The 17,099-nt window shown below is 45.5% G+C and overlaps 1 protein-coding gene across 1 annotated transcript in view; it reads right to left on the bottom strand.

The window, feature by feature from the left end:
• Positions 1-17,099, bottom strand: part of sned1 (sushi, nidogen and EGF like domains 1) — a 99,113-nt gene that overhangs the window by 4,559 nt on the left and 77,455 nt on the right. Inside the window, exons 23-28 of the mRNA XM_033031519.1 lie at positions 16,434-16,516; positions 15,657-15,773; positions 14,847-14,963; positions 6,274-6,361; positions 3,469-3,545; positions 2,045-2,080 (exon numbers count right to left, since the gene is read on the bottom strand). Coding sequence (XP_032887410.1) covers positions 2,055-2,080; positions 3,469-3,545; positions 6,274-6,361; positions 14,847-14,963; positions 15,657-15,773; positions 16,434-16,516 — 508 coding nt within the window. The 3' untranslated portion in view covers positions 2,045-2,054. The remainder of the gene's footprint in view (positions 1-2,044; positions 2,081-3,468; positions 3,546-6,273; positions 6,362-14,846; positions 14,964-15,656; positions 15,774-16,433; positions 16,517-17,099) is intronic.

Below are 17,099 nucleotides of genomic sequence, written 5' to 3'. Positions count from 1 at the left end.
TCAGGTTAGGAAAAGGGGAAGTATAACGTGATCTGGGTGTCCTTGTACCTCAGTCACTGAAAGTAAAGGGCCTGTCCCACTTGCATGCGATTGCATGCGTTTGTCGCAACCAAACGGAAGCGGAGTTCACGCGAAGTTCGCGCTAAGTACGCGCTAAGTTCGCGCATGACGTCATTTGCGTCATACTTACCAATCAGCTGGGCATGGCGTCGTGCGGTGATGTCATCACGCAACGCCACACCGGGCGGTGATGTCATTGCACAACGCCACGTGCTAGGCGTTTGCCATCAAGACGCAGCATACGCCGTCAAGACGCTGTGTACGACCACAATGCACCTGTGTGCCGATAGGCCGTTGGCGCACGAAGATTTCGGACACTGTCAGATTTTCGGAGCCCCACGTGATGTCGGGACCAGCCTCGCACAACTCCGCGCTTCTAAGTGGGACCGGCCCCACGGTGCCCGTATGCCTTATGCGACCACGTTAGGTCGCGCCAAACACATGCAATCGCATGCAAGTGGGACAGGCCCTTTAGCATGCAGGTAGAGTAGGCAGTGAAGAAAGCTAATGGCATGTTGGCCGTCATTGCAAGACGATTTGAGTTTAGGAGCAAGAGGCCCTATTGCAGTTGTACAGGACCCTGATGAGACCGCACCTGGAGTATTGTGTGCAGTTTAGGTCTCCTAATTAGTGGAAGGCCATTCTTGCTATTAAGGGAGTGCAGCGTAGGATCACCAGGTTAATTCCCAGGGTGGCGGGAGTGACATATGATGAAAGAATGGATCGACTGGGCTTGCGTATATTCACTGGAATTTAGAAGAATGAGAGGGGATCTTATAGAAACATACAAAATTATTAAAGGGCCTGTCCCACTTTACAGCGGACTGCTGGCGACTGTCAAGTTTGCGGCACTCGCCTGAAAAACCGGGAACTAGAACGGCGACAATCAGAGTGGAACACACACTCACACACACATACAAACACATCGCAAAGGCGGGGACAGGGAAAGCGGGCGAGCGCTGTCTGAAATTCACACGGTGCAATGCCAATGTGATACAGCCACACACAGCTGTGAAGTTTAGCGGGCATTTAACATTACCGGTTGGTTATCCTTGGTTCTGAAAACTCGTGCTTACTTTTTTCCCCCGCAATGAGCCAATAAAAATGCCAGGTCAGCAAAGACAATTAGCTAAAACTACCTACGACTACCTCGACTACCCATAACTACATGGCGACCCCACTACAACTGCACGTATGACTACAGGATTATCGATTCGCTCCATGGCGACCAATTTTTGGTTGCAGAAAATTTTTCAACATGTTGAAAAATTTGCAGCGACCATACTGAGGCTGCGACTAGTTCCCAGAATGCGGGAACTCCTCGCGACCATGAAGGAGACTCACCAGAGACCACCTGCGAACATGTGGCGGCCATGTGGCGATCATGAGGCGAACGCAGTCTCCTGCACGTGCCTAAAAAGTCGCATAAGTGGGACAGGCCCTTAAGGGATTGGCCACACTAGATGCAGGAAACATGCTCCTGATGTTGGGGGAGTCCAGAACCAGGGACCACTGTTTAAGAATAAGGGGTAGGCCATTTAGAACTGAGATGAAGGAGCAGCAAGAGCAATAGGGGGACTCAGTGGAGGGCCACCAAGAACAATGGGGACCCAGCGTGGGGGGGGCGCCAAGAACAAAGGGGGGCCGAGCGTGGGGGGGCTGCCGAGAAGGAAGGTGGTACAGACAGGGAATTTTTGGGGGGGGGGGGGGGGGGGGGAGTAGGGAAAGGGGACCTGCGGCCATATATGGTGGCAAGTAGGGATCAATTATGTTTCCAGTCACAAGAAAATGCATGCCATTTTACAATGCACAGGATATCACAAAAATGCATTATAACTGACGTAACACCCACTCACTGGCAATATATATTAGTGCACCACATCTAAAGGGATACATCCATTCATCACACACATTCTGATCCACAAATACAAACACATACAAATCGATGAAGAATCAGTAAATGAAATCCATAAGGCATACTCACCAGTGATTAGTTAACGTCTGAATAACCTTCTGTTTCCTGAAGAAGGAGGAAGACATTATTTTAGTAATAATTGGACAGATATCGAATCCCTGCTACCCTGGTACAACTTCCCAAACTTCACCAGTAGTAAAAGTCCCTCAAAGTAAAATCTTTTTGAGTCTGCGTCTTTGCGACCTATTTGTAATTCAGCCCTGTATCAGAGCTAGTGTGCCTTATGCTTTATTAATTATTTCACTATCAAATTTGATATCAATTCCCTTCCTCCGGAGAACCATCTTTACTTTGTTTGTAAAAGTATTTAGTTTTAAGCCCGATTTGTCACGTGAGTAGTTTGTGATTTTTATCTCTATGTTATTAGGGTCTGTCATAAGAATCCAGGGAGAAACGGATTTACTTTGCATATGGGTGGTTTTAATATGTCCCCTGCCTATTGCCATCTAATCAACACAGTCCATATTTTCTGCATTGTTTGCAAGTCTAACGTCAGAAATCAAGATTGATCACGGGTTTTCGCAGAAGATTTTGTTTAGCTGATCAAGGTGTGATACGATTCCCTGTTCATTCCTCTACCTGGAAATCTGATCAAGCCAATGAGCTCATGTTCCTTAACAATTTAAAATAAGTAGAACACAGGAATGAGAATAGGCCATTTGACTCTCAGGGCTGGCCCCACCATTCAATCATGGCTGATCTAAGCTGCCCTTCATTCCACTTAGGTCTGGATAAAGTGGATGTGGAGAGGATGTTTCCACTAGTGGTAGAGTCTAGGACCAGAGGCCATAGCCTCGGAAAAAAAGTACGTACCTTTAGGAAGGAGATGAGGAGCAATTTATTTAGTCAGAGGTTGGTGAATCTGTGGAATTAATTGCCACCAAAGGCTGTGGAAGCCGTCAATGGATATTTTTTAAGGCAGAGATTAATAGATTCTTGATAAGTATTGGGTGTCAGGGGTTATGGGGAGAAGGCAGAAGAATGGGTTTGAATGACAGATCAGCCATAATTGAATGACGGAGTAGTCTAGATGTGCCGAATGGCCTAATCCTGCTTCTATCACTTATGGACATGAACTTAGAGGCATAGGTCATACATTATGGAAACAAGTCTTTCAGCCCCATTCATCCAAGCCAACTGGGCTAGTCCCATTTACTTCCATGCCAGTTCCCTACAATCTTCAATTCCTTGTTCAAATATTTATCTACGTCAAATATATCCAACCTCGTAGTGCAGAGAATTCCACACATTTACCACTTTCTGTGAAATTTCTACACAGCTGTTTTAAATGACCAGCCTCATATCTTGTAACTAACACATACAATATGTATAACTTTTACATTCATACTTTATTTAATACTAAATAGCTTGCACTGAACTGAATGTCTGGCCTTGTGTGTGGTGATATGTTGTGTGTGTGTGAGAATACTCACTGGGTGTTCTGTGTATTACAGGCTCACAAACTTCTTTGTAGCAGGTATCCTGGTGAACTTTATAAATTCTTCTATACCTTATACACAGAAGAGAAAGGTGAGAACTTCCGAAGCTCCCGTGGGATTACAAAGTCAAACCAAAACTTAACTGTAATCCAAAAGAACATCAGAAATAAAACCAGAAACAAGCGGCATGATCATGGAGATTCCTGAGGCAGGGTCTCGACCCGAATCGCTGACCTTCCCTTTACCTCCAACAGAACGTCCATTGTCATCGTGAGGCTAAGCGCAAATTGGAGGAACAGATCTTCAGGTAGCCCCGGCATTCCCTCTCTCTCTATCCCTCCCCACCCATCACACTAACTTCGTGTTAACAAACAGCTAACAATGGCCTGTTTCTTTTATCATCATTTCTTTTGTTTTTGCATATCTTCTATGACTGTATGCAAGTAAATAGATTTATTTATTGCTCATATTCTATGTCGCTCTTCTAGGGAGATGCTAACTGCATTTCGTTGTCTCTGTACTGTACACTGCACAATGACAATTAAAGTTGAATCTGAATCTGAATCTATTCATTGTTCTTTATCATTCGTCATCATCATCTATATCTCATGTTTCCCTCATCCCTAACCAGTCTGAAGAAGGGTCTCGACCCGAAACGTCACCCATTCCTTCTCTCCGGAGATGCTGCCCGTCCCGCCGAGTTACTCCAGCTTTTTGTGTTTATCTTCAGTAGTTTGTTTTTTGCAACAGATTCCAGCATCTGCAGCCTCTTGTGACTCTCCTTAGTCTGCTTCTTTACTGAATAACATTGAGAACATATTTCAGATCAACTGACCCCATATTACCCGATTCTCTCAGTGATAAAATATCATTCAGTCACAGCTTTGAAAATATTGAAGGGGGATTCCTTACTCTTTGAAGACTTGCAACCACTCTGAAAATAAATTTGTTCTCATATAACATCTAAGTTCCTCATTCTGGTTCCAGACCTTCCCACAAATGTATCCCTCACAGTATATTCTGTGTCGCAGTGCAATGATCCCTACAGTTCGAAACTCCAGTCACTTCAGGCCCTTTGTCCTCAATCTCTCTGCAAACAACCAGCTCACTTGTTTCCAGGAATCAGTCCAGTGAATCTACCCTCCGCTGACCCCTGTCTTTAGGTGCAGTGACAAAAACAACATAAAGTATTCCAATGGAGACACGAAAAACTGCAGATTGAGCAAATATAAAATACTGGACGAATTCAGCGAGTCACGCAGCATCTGTTGAGAGAATGAATAGGCGATGTTTCGGGTCGGGAACAACTGATTGGAGTAAGGGGGGGGGGGGGAGGGGCGGGGGGAGCTGGAAAGGAGAAGTATGTATGGAATAAAGCCTGGCAAGTGATAGTTGGATACAGGTGAGAGGGGGAGGGGTTGATTAACAGATTGTTGATGCTCGAGGTGAGATCGAGACAAAGGGGAGTCGGATAAGGAGCATGGAGCAGGAGTGAAATGTAATGCCAGAGCGAGAGATATAGATTGGAAAGGACAGGGAGGGGGAAGGAGATGAAATAAAAGGGAAATGGGGACTTGGAGATGGGAGTGTACGAAGAGGCAAAAAGGACCAGGGTGAAAGGGGGATGGTGGGGAGGAGGGAACAAAAGCTCAATATTTTCTCAGCCACACTTCCCAATTTTTTTTAACTCCTACCCCTTGCCAATGAAACTGTTTCCTAAATAATTCAGGTCCCTTTTGATTTACTTTGTCTTCCAAGCAGAATGCCTATTGACACATTTTCTAACACATTTCCCATCTGTCATCTTCTTGCCCAATCACTTAAACTGAATGTAGTTCTTTGTGGATTATTTCTGATCTATCAGATCACTGTTCCACCTGGGTTTGTATCAGCAGCAAACTGAGATACACCACAATGTTTTTCTTCATAGGGTCATGCAGTACAGAAACAGGCCCTTCAGCCCGCCATATCCATGTCAGCTATCAAGTACTTATAAATGTTGATTACATTGTCCAACACTTGGGCCATGGCTCTCCATGTCTTTGCAATCCAAATATTTATCCAGATCCTTCTTAAATAGTGTGAGCATATTTGCCTTTCAGGCAATGCGTTCCAGATTGCAACCATCCTCTGGATGAAAAAAAAATGCTGAGATCCTCTCTAATCCTCTCACTCCTCAACTTAAACCATGCCCTCTGGTTTTACACATCTTCATTATGAGGAAGAGGTGCTTCACTATCCACTCTGTCTAAGTTCTTCATAATTTTGTACAGTTCCATCAGATGTCCACCTCAGCCTTCTCTGCTCCAGGGAAAACAAACATAACCGATCCAGTCTCTCTGAAACTGAAACAATCCATCCCAATTATGTGTAAGAAGGAACTGCAGATGCTGGTTTAAACCGAAGATAGGCACAAAAAGCTGGAGTAACTGCGGGACGCAGCTTCTCTGCAGAGAAGGATTGGGTGACGTTTTGGGTCGAGACTCTTCTTCAGATTAAAAAAAATTCTATTAAATTTCACTTATGCCACTTCAGTCTTCTGCAACATGGTTCCTTCCTCTGGTTTCCCTTTCATCTAGTTTGTTTTGATTAGAAAAATTCAATATCATCTACCTCATCCATGTCTAAATTGTGGAAAAAACAGGTGTTCTAATATGTTTCCCTCTCCATGGCCATACAGAATTATTTACTGATGCATTTCTTAAATTAACCTCAATATTATTCAAACATGCACTGTAACTTTCAAGTTATATTCCATTAACACATGAATTCCCAAAACAATAACTTGCCTGAACTTACTTAAACTGGAAGACACTGTCCTCCCACACTGGAATAGATTTAGTTTCGGAGTATAGGCGTGTGCAGGGGTGTGGTAGTTTCTTGCAAACTGAAATAAAGATAAAATAAGTTTTAAAAAACAAATTCCAGACGGAAAAGCATTCGGCTCAATTTACATTCACCCTAGACTGAAAGGTTCTGGTTGCACATTATCCTTACCGCATTATTGTACAAAAACTAGAGTTGTTAGCTGCCCAAGTGAAATATGAACAACACCTGATATTTTGCTTGGACAGATTACAACCCAGCAGTATGAACATTGATTTTTCTAACTTTAAGTAATCTGTCTCCGTCCCTCCCCCGCCCATCATTGTACCAGCTTCAAAGTCGTCTTGATGAGTCTCATTGTCTGTAACTCGTTTTCACCTAGATCACAGCTAACAATGGCCTATCTCCTTCATCATCGTAACTTTTTTCTTTGATTCATTTGTTTTATAACTCTCTATATCACCATCTATATCTCTTATTTCCCTTTCCCGTGACTCTTAGTCTGAAGAAGGGTCTTGACCTGAAATGTCACCTATTCCTTTTCTCTAGAGATGCTGTCTGACCTGCTGAGTTACTCCAGCTTTTTGTGCCTATATCCAATATTTATTGATGGTATTGGTATTGGTTTATTATTGTCATGTGTACCATGATAAACTTTGTTTTGCATGATATCCAGGTAAATCGTACCATACATGCATACATCATATAGTGCAAGAGATAAAGAAGCAGAATGCTGAATATAGGGTTACAGCTACAGAGAAAGTACATGCGCAAAAAGAGCAAGGCCACAATGAGGTAGATTGGGAGATTGGTAACTCGTCCTTGACATATGGGAGGTCTGTTCCAGAGTATGAGAACAGAGGGAAAGTAGCTGTTCTTGAATCTGCTACAGGTGCACAACCTTTTATCCGAAGATCCAAATAACGAAAACCTCCGAATAGCGGCCATTTTTTCGGTCCTTGAAGAAAGGTCCTTGAAAACGTTCACCGAGGGCGGCCCGCAGAGGTGACAGCGGAACCTCCGGTCGGTCCTCGAAGAAAGGGGAACTAAATCCCCATTCATAAAAGAGAAGATGAGGGTATATTGCGCGGGAGGGTTAATAATTGACAATATGCTGCTGCCTGCCCGCTGAATTAAAAAGTTCCCACGGTAGACTCACGATATACAGTGTTTCAGCGGGGCAGGCAGCAGCAGATTGTCGCTCGCTTCAGTATCACCCCACCTACACCCCTCTGCTTCCCGGCCATGTGTGTGACCCCTTCCCTCCCCTCTCCAGCTCCCCGCCCATTGCACCGGCGTGGGGGCTTTGCACTGTCTTCACGTCGGCGATTGCAGCAGGACCGTGTCAGGACCAATTGGACACCGACCACCAGGCCCACCGCAAGCACGGAGATCCCAGACACCCACAGCCAACAGCAGCCCAGCCCAGCCCCACTCCAACTACAGAGGAACCTGAGTTGCGGATGACGGGGCGCAGCTCGGGGCGTCGTAGGGGCCCATCGGGGAGCGGCCACTCAAAGCCACGCCGGGAGATGTAGGGCCCTGCCCCGGTCTTGATGTTGGAGCCCCCGGCGGGCGCTAGCAAGTCCGCGGCAATTTACAGCCGCGCCGGGCGTTGTAAGGCCCCCCTCCAGGTCACTCTCAACCTCTATGATGTTTGCTCTCAACCCCGTAATTCGGGCGGGAGAAGTCGCCGCTGCCGGTGCCCCGCAAAGCAGTCTCCCACCGGAGACCCGCGAGCTCCCGGTGTCACCATCCACCGGAGTCGGGTCGCAGCAGCTCGCCCCCGCAACTCTCCACACTCCGAAGCTGGCTAGCTCCACGGAGGTAGGTCCGTAGGTCCACAGCTCCCACCGCCGCCCACCGACCCCCAGGCCCACTGCAAGCACGGAGATCCCAGAGACCCACAGCCAGCAGCAACTCCAGCCCAGCCCCGCTCCAACTCCAGAGGAACACGTAGGGGCAGAAGCTGATGGTGTGCAAGGTACGTCTTGTTCTTGGGGTGGCGGATGAGGGGGCGCAGCTCGGGCTGTGGGCGAACTGCCACTTGTCGCTGTAGCGGCCAAAGATCATAGAGGAGCTCCTCTATGATCTTTGGTAGCGGCCCATCGGGGAGCGGATTCCTCTGGAGTTGGAGGGGGAGGGGGGTATTGTGCTGTTTGATCGCCCCCTGCTATCCCAGGGACAGGGAGACACATCGGCTTTTTAGACTGGTGGGCAATCACTTCCAAAGTTCTGCCCACACAGTCAGTACACTTCTCCTACACTGTATTTCATACAAACATTTATTCTGCAAGAAAAAACGACATTGAAGACTCAAACTCGCGATCGAGTAACTGCCAGGATCAAGGCGCAAACTCGCGACCTTGCGGATATGAGCCGAGCACTCTACCACTGAGCCAGCCATTAAAATCTACGCTAAAAAAATTCCATTCCGAAGACCGACAAATTCTGAATTACGAAAAGTGTCTGGTCCCAAGGCTTTCGGATAAAAGGTTGTGCACCTGTAGTACGTGCTTTCAAAACTACTTTTAAATACAGATTATATAAGATACATTTACTACAGAAAATAATATCTACTACAGTACGTGCTTTCAAACTTTTGTATCTTCTGCTTGATGGTAGATGGGAGAAGAGGAAATGACTTAGATGTCGGTGGTCCATGATTATATTTTTAGCTTTTTCAAATCAGCGTGAAGTGTAGACAGGGTCAAAGGTGGGAGATATTGGTTTACGTGCTGGATGGGCACCGTTCACCATTTTTTGCACTTTCTTGCAGTCTTGGCAGAGCAGTCACTATATTGAGCTATGGTGCATCCAGATTCAAGATTCAAGATTCAAGAGAGTTTATTGTCATGTGTCCCCGATAGGACAATGAAATTCTTGCTTTGCTTCAGCACAACAAAACATAGTAGGCATGACTACAAAACAGATCAGTGTGTCCATATACCATTATATAATATATATTCACACATGAATAAATAAACTGATAAAGTGCAAATAACAGATAATGGGCTATTTTACTTCGGAGTCACGTGAGTGACTACGTGAAGAACCCCGCCAGGACGCATGCGTGTCATATCGCTACACGCATTGCAACGAGTCACAGAAGGGGGAACGACGTTCCCCTTAGCGGCAAGAATTTGAAAGTCGGGAACAGCAGGTAAGGAGACTCTGCGTTCCTTCCACTTACCTTACAGGTGGAGACATGGACCAGATCCACGAAGGCTGCGGAAAAGCTGGCGGGGGGGGAACCGCGGAGTTGCGGGCAGCCGGCAGCAGCAGCCAACGGCACGCCAATCTCCCGTAATGGGAACAGCTGTGCCCGACTTCGCTCCTGCATCGGCCACGGCCGGGCGGTAGAGCGAAGCAAAAAACTAACAGAGTCGTTGACTCCGATGAGTCCGACTCTGAATAGCCGCGAGCAGCCAGTGCCCGTGAGCAATGGAGCTGGTTGGAGCGGCTTTAGGAGCAGCCGCGAGCGGCCAGTGCCCGTGCGCATTGGAGCCGGTTGGAGCGGCTGGGAGCAGGGAACAAAGCAGCCGCGACGGCCAGTGCCCGTGAGCATTGGAGCCGGTTGGAGCGGCTGCAGGAGGAACAGCTTCAAGCAGCCGCGACGGCCAGTGCCCGTGAGCATTGGAGCCGGTTGGAGCGGCTGCAGGAGGACCAGCTTCAAGCAGCCGCGACGGCCAGTGCCCGTGAGCATAAGAGCCAGTTGGAGCGGCTGCTGGAGGAAATACTCCGGGAGTGGCAGGCTCCGGGAGATGGAGGCTAGCCACAGTGGGCAGTTAGTAAGCCCCACAGCAGTACCTCTTGTGGGGCTGCACAGTGTTCTCCCTCATCAGAGGGGAGCACGGAAGGTCAATCCTGGGCTGACTGCAGGAACTGGAGCAGGAGCGGCTTCAGGAGTAGCGGCTTCAGGAGCAGCCGCGACGGCCAGTGACCATGAGGTGGCCAGTGCCCGAGAGCATCAGAGCCAGCTGGAGCGGCTGTTGGAGCAGGTAAGTGGCAGGCTCCGGGAGATGGAGACTAGTCACAGGGGGCAGCTAGTAAGTCCTACAGCAGTACCTCTTGTAGGGCTGCACAGTGTTTCTCCCTCATCAGAGGGGAGTATAGGGGGTCAATTCTGGGCTGAACCTGAAGAGGGGTGCAGAACATACCCCTAGTGCACATGGGGTGCAAGAAAACCTATTGGAAGACACTTACCATCAGGGAACTGCAAAACACTGAATGTTCCCAGTATTAACCAGTGTATTTGAAAACATGGCAGGGCCAGGGACTTGAAACAACAGACAGTTCTGAAAGTCCTAACACGGGAATTACGGGTTTCGCCCGCACAATAAACAAATAAGACATGACACAAGATCACCAGGATGCACTGGCTTTATTTTGCAACTACCAATATGAGTAAACAGCATTAGGAAGAGGTGCCATCCAACCGGCTTTAGACCCTAATTTGCAGGCCTATGCAAACCTGGAACCTCCAAACAACCAATATTACTATTTGGAGGCAACTTATCAAAACAGGTAAAAGAACTTGACAAAGAGGGTAAAACCCTGGGGCTCATTAAAGCAACGTCTAAAAACTACTTCCTGGGGAATGCGCTAATCCTCAACACCGACCCAACTACAGATCCAGACACCGGCACCTCAACGTCCACAGAGGATGCCGAAAAAGTAACAAACCTACTAATAGTAACCATGCAGGAAGGTGGGTCTGGTTCCTTACGAGGTTGGCGGGAGATTACAATTCTATCTGGATGCATGGAATAAATTAACTACCGACACTTATATTTTCAGAAGTATAGGGTTATACCATAGCATTTATACAAAACATAATCCTCCAGTTCAGCATGTACCGAACCGAATGTTCGTGCTTACAGGCAAAGAAAAAAAAAAAAAAGAAAAATCAAAATCAAAAGCGCATACTGAACTACAGTGCCCATATAAAAAGGAGTAATGGAGGATATCCAACACGAATCACAGGAATTCGTGTCCAAAATCTTTATCATAAAATAGATGGTGGTTGCCACATCATCATAGATTTGACTAATTTGAACACTTTCGTACTTTATATTCATTACTAGATGGGAACCTTTGTTACTGCTAAGCAATTGATTCCTAGGTTACTACATGGCAAGCATCGTATTAAAAAATGCTTACTATACAGTACCCATTAGAGGTGACCACAGATGTTATTTACCACAATGGATCATCTGCGGTTCACCTTTAACAGTTCACATGTAAGTGCCTTTGCCGAAAGAAAAGGTTACAGCCTTAATGGAGGCTTGCAGCAAAACAAAACCATCCATCAGACTGGTAGCAAGAATAATTGGCATTATAGTGGCTGCGTTTCCAGCCACACAAATCGGACCTTTACATTATCAAAAATTACAGAGGGCAAACATTCGTGCACTCAAAAATTATGGGAGTCATTCTGACAGACCAATGAAGCTACCAACAGAGGCCACAATGGAACTATAATGGTGGAAACATAACATTAGGCATTGTTCCGATCCAAACATTATCAGCTACCCGTCTATGGAACTACATACTGATGCCAGTGCACTTGGATGGGATGCTACCAATTCCATCTCCAGCTGTGGCGGAGATGGAATGCACAGGAGGCATCATTATTACAAACACTGGGCATAAACTACCTGGGAATGTTGAGTGCATTCCATGGCTTTAAGTCATATTGTTCTGGGTTATATCACCAGCATGTTAGACTACAAATTGACAACACCACCGTGGTAGCATATATCAACCATATGGGTGGAAACATATCGACATCATGTGACAATCTGACCAACACAATTTGGCATAGTGTATCCAGAGAGATATTTGGATATCAGCTACCTACTTACCAGGTAAACTGAATTTAGTGGCAGACAACAGGTCACTCTAATTCTATGAAAAACACTGAATGGATGTTGGATAAAAAATGTATTGCTGAAATTACAGCACGGTATGGAACACCAGATATCGACCCATTCGCATCCATGCTCTCACCAGTTATCGAATTATGTTCATGGGAACCAGAACCTGGGGCAGTGGCTACAGATGCATTTTCGCTGCATTGGGGGATTATTTATTTATGCATTCCCTCTTCTGCCTCATCAGTCGGGTATTTAGGAATATACAGTAGACTCCACGTCTGACATTTTGATAGTACCCGATTGGCCTACTCAACCATGGGTCCCGGTGATGCACGACATGGTTTTAGAACCATGCATTACCATCCATCATAGACCTAATTTACTGGTTCTTCCCGCAACAAGGGGTAGTTACCCATGTCATAATTATATAAACCTATTAATTTATAGAGTTGAAAGCACCTCTACTACACCTGGGACTGACGGACCGACCAGTGGATATTATTTCAGCGGCCCACAGACAGTCGACCAAAAAACAGTACTTGGTGTCTTGAAGAAATAGGAAGTACTGTCACAACAATAAACATCACCCACAGATCTATGAACATCACGTCTGTTCTGGAATTCCTGGCAAGCCTCCATTACGATGAGAGGCTCAGTCATAGTGCCATCAACTGCGCCAGAAGTGCTCTGTCAACATACCTGTCGCAAGGAACAGAGCGGCATTCTGTTGGGACACACCCTGGTAACCAAACTCATGAGGGGCATTTTAATGTTAATCCCCAAGAACCAGGTACTCCCAAATATGGGATGTGAGCATTGTACTGACCATGTTAAGAAACTGGTCTCCAGCTACAGCTCTGTCCCTACAGAAACTGACTATGAAAACAGTCATGCTGATGGCCTTGGTCACGGCACAAAGGGTCTAGCCACTACAGAAACTAAGGCTGGACAACATGATTATTTCATCTGGAAATTTAACTTTTCACATCAATGAAATAGTCAAAGAGAACAGACAGGGGTCAGCAGGCCTAAAAACAGAATTCAGGGCCTACCCGACAGACGGTCGTCTCTGTATTGTAACACACTTACTATTATATATGGAGTATACTAAGATCATCCGAGGGAAAGATATGTCACTTTAATCAGCTACAAACAGCCACTCAAAACAGTGACAGTCCGGACCATCTCTAGATGGCTAAAACAGGTCCTAATAAAGGCTGGAGTAGACACTAGCATTTTAAAATCTCACTCCACCAGGGCTGCAGCTACATCGGCAGCTATGAAGTTGGACGTTCCTATGGACCAAATCCTCAAGACAGCAGGATGGTCAACGGAGGAAACTTTCCAACGACTTTATAACAAACCAGTCATTGAACCTGGAACATTTGCAGAAACAAATTTAAGTTCTGTAATATAATTTACCCCATAGAGGCAATAATTGGTGTTAATATATTTATCGTTGGGTTTCAATATCGTATTGATGTCTAATGATGTTAACTCTATTCACCCCATAATCAAGGCAGATGTGATGCATGGACTCGTTTCCACGGCATGAAATCACAGAGCTTTAAAATCTTCACGTAGTCACTCACGTGACTCCGAAGTAAAATAGTAAGATTAAACGAGAACTTACCAGTTTGAAGTTTGATCGTTATTTTATGAGGAGTAACGTTGAGGGAATACGTGCCCTCCGCTCCCACCCTTGATCATATACTCAACTGGTATCTCTTCTCTAATCTTACTAAGTTTAGTCATTACAGTTATCTGTGATTTCACACGGCTGCTTTGAAGAATGACACGCATGCGTCCTGGCGGGGTTCTTCACGTATTCCCTCAACGTTACTCCTCATAAAATAACGATCAAACTTCAAACTGGTAAGTTCTCGTTTAATCTTACTATTAATGTTCAGAGTTTTGTCCGAGCCAAGCCTGATGGCTGTGGGGAAGTAGTTATTCCTGAACCTGGTCGTTGCGGTCTTCAGGCTCCTGTACCTTCTACCTGAAGGTAGCAGGGAGATGAGTGTGTGGCCAGGATGGTGTGGGTCCTTGATGATACTGCCAGCCTTTTTGAGGCAGCGACCGCGATAGATCCCCTCGATGGATGGGAGGTCAGAGCCGATGATGGACTGGGCAGTGTTTACTACTTTTTGTAGTCTTTTCCTCTCCAGGGGGCTCAAGTTGCTGAACCAAGATCAGATGCTTTCTATGGCACATCTGTGGAAATTGGTTAGAGTAATTGGAGACTTGCCAAATTTCCTTAGTATTCTAAAGGTGAAAGCGGTGTTGTGCTTTCTTGGCTACAGCATTAATGTGGTGGGACCAGGAGAAATTGTCAGTTATATTTACGCTTGAAGCTCTTGACGATCTCCACTTTAACACCATTAATACTGACAGGGATGTCACTCTGCCTTGCTTCCTGAAGTCGACGAACAGCTCATTCATTCTGCAGACATTGAGGGAGGCGGTGTTGTCTTAACACCATTCTACCAAGGCCTTTCCTTTACTCAGTTTCATTGTTATTTCTTTACTTGCTTATTTTCTCCATTGCATTATCGAACACTTCTCCAGACTGAGTTCCATTTAATTAGTTAGTATCAGTTTGATATTACCTTCAGAGTAAAGTACACAAAAAATCTAATGGATGTTAGACTCATAATCTTTCCTTACACAATTCACAGTATTTTCCCTTGAACCCTGCTTCACAGTCGCACAGATATGAGTTCATCCCCTTCACGCAAGTCCCTCCATTTTTACAGGGGTTTGAGGAACATTCCTGGTGGTCATCTGCAAATAGAGAAGTTGTAGATTGGGATTTTGAAATAAAAGCTGCCAATTCCATCCTTGCACTCTCATTCCACTCTGAGATAACAGCTCCCCTCCTCCCCAATAAAGACCATCCCTCTCCAGGACACCAGCCCCTCCCTCACCCCCACGCGTAATCCCAGATACCCAGTCCTTCTGTCACCCACATAGACTGTCCCAGCTCAGATACCAGCACCTCTCTTACTCATGTGCTTTTTTGTGGTTTCCCTTCCCACATTTTCCATATGCTTGACACTCATGCTGCTACAAATGCAAACTCATCAAATTCCTTCCAATCCTCCATTATTCTACCTTCATATCGAAACAGTCATTGAAACTCCCTTTGCCTTTGTGAACATTTTCAGAATTTAAAAATAGTATTCTTGGCGTTGAGGCCTCTATGCTGTGAGTCTAGTGTGGCTCTGGCTGAAGGATTGCTTTAAGCTCATTTAATGTCCTCTAACTTTTGACATGAGAGGGATATGAAGTTATTTGACTCCCCATTGCTCCGTCAACTCAGAGCCAATAATTGAACCTAGAAGTTTCTTGTTTTTTCTCATGGATTATTCTGCACCTACCTTGACCTTTATGGTGTTCTTATTAAAATAAACTGCTAATCTCTGCATGCCATTACTCAGGTTAAGAGATACCCACAGGTACACATCAAGTACCTACCGGGCTTGCTGTTGGTCTCAGACTTGGCATTGGCCTCAGACTCTTGCGTCTCCAGGGCCAGACTGATTCGATTAGTCGATTCCTCCAAGTTTTCTAGTTGAATTGGAGGCTCTGGAGCTGTTCGGGAAAGTAATAAAATGAATTTTAGTGGGCCAATTTGCAGATGATCTATTTGATGGTTCAGTGATTTTGAAAATATCTAAATGGGATAACAATAAAGTTACCAAAGATAAAAGATGGTACCCAAAATGAAATCGCCTTAGACTAATCTGTTTTGTTTATTTTAGTTTAGAGAAACAGCGGCAAAACAGGCCCTTAGGCCCAACGAGTCCACACCGAACCATCGATCCCCGCACATTAACACTATCTTACATACACCAGGGACAATTTACATTTATTGCAAGCCAATTAACCTACAAACCGGTACATCGTTGGAGTGTGGGAGGAAACTGAAGATCTCGGAGAAAACCCATGCAGGTCACGGGGAGAACGTACAATCTCCCCACAGACAGCATCCATAGTCAGGGTCAAACACGGATCTTTGGCGCCGTATTGCGGCAACTCTACCGCTGTGCCACCATGCCGCCCATGCACTGTGTTAGTCCCTCTCTTCCTAATATCTTCTATTACATTTTTGTTTAATTGATTCTGCTTCTGCAAAGCACCTTGCATTGTTTCTACATGCTAAAATAAAAACGTTGTTGTATCTTTAAGAATCAATGCCTGAAATATTAAAATGAACAAGGCACTGCAAATCGCTTGTGTTCTGGTACCTACATGCTCGGTGAGTTATTGGTTTGGGCTGTAGATTGCCAAATGTGGCACTGATTCTGCCTCTTCCGTCCACCATCTCCGAGTATCTGAAAATTAAATGCAACATGATTTATTTTTGGATCTTTATTGAATACCAATATCTTTGACGTTTTACTGCTGAACAACTGTGATAACTAAAAGCAGTATTATACAAATATGTTGCCTTGTGCACTCATGTTCGTGTTAACTGCAAGTTGAATATTCCTCCACACTGGCTCATGTTCTCCAGGGCCATGTACAGTCATGGTAAATGCATGCTAAAATCACTCCGCAAGAGACCAACATCCTGGTTTCCCAAAGGCTTTCCATCATCTCTAGTGGCACAGGTCAGGAATGTGATGGAATACTCACTGCTTTCCTAGATGAGGGCAGTTTCAACAACATTCAAGCAGCAAGCCATTATTCAGGGCAATGTAACCATCCACTACCTTAAGCATTCACTCCCTCCCTCCACAACAGCAAACCATAGTTGCACTGCAGCAACCCAGCAATACTACTTCTCAGTACAATAAAGCCCAGAGAACCCAACACACTCAAGACCTTGGATGTTTTCGGGAAGAATTAATGCCTTTTCCACGACACTCAGTGTTATGGCCGCTCGAGTTACAGAAATTCACCCCTGCAGTATTC

This window comes from Amblyraja radiata, chromosome 13 (assembly GCF_010909765.2).
Source record: "Amblyraja radiata isolate CabotCenter1 chromosome 13, sAmbRad1.1.pri, whole genome shotgun sequence".
Classification (NCBI taxonomy): domain Eukaryota; kingdom Metazoa; phylum Chordata; class Chondrichthyes; order Rajiformes; family Rajidae; genus Amblyraja; species Amblyraja radiata.
The sequence above is the reverse complement of the archived record's forward strand: the minus strand, read 5'-3'. Positions and strand labels throughout refer to the sequence as shown.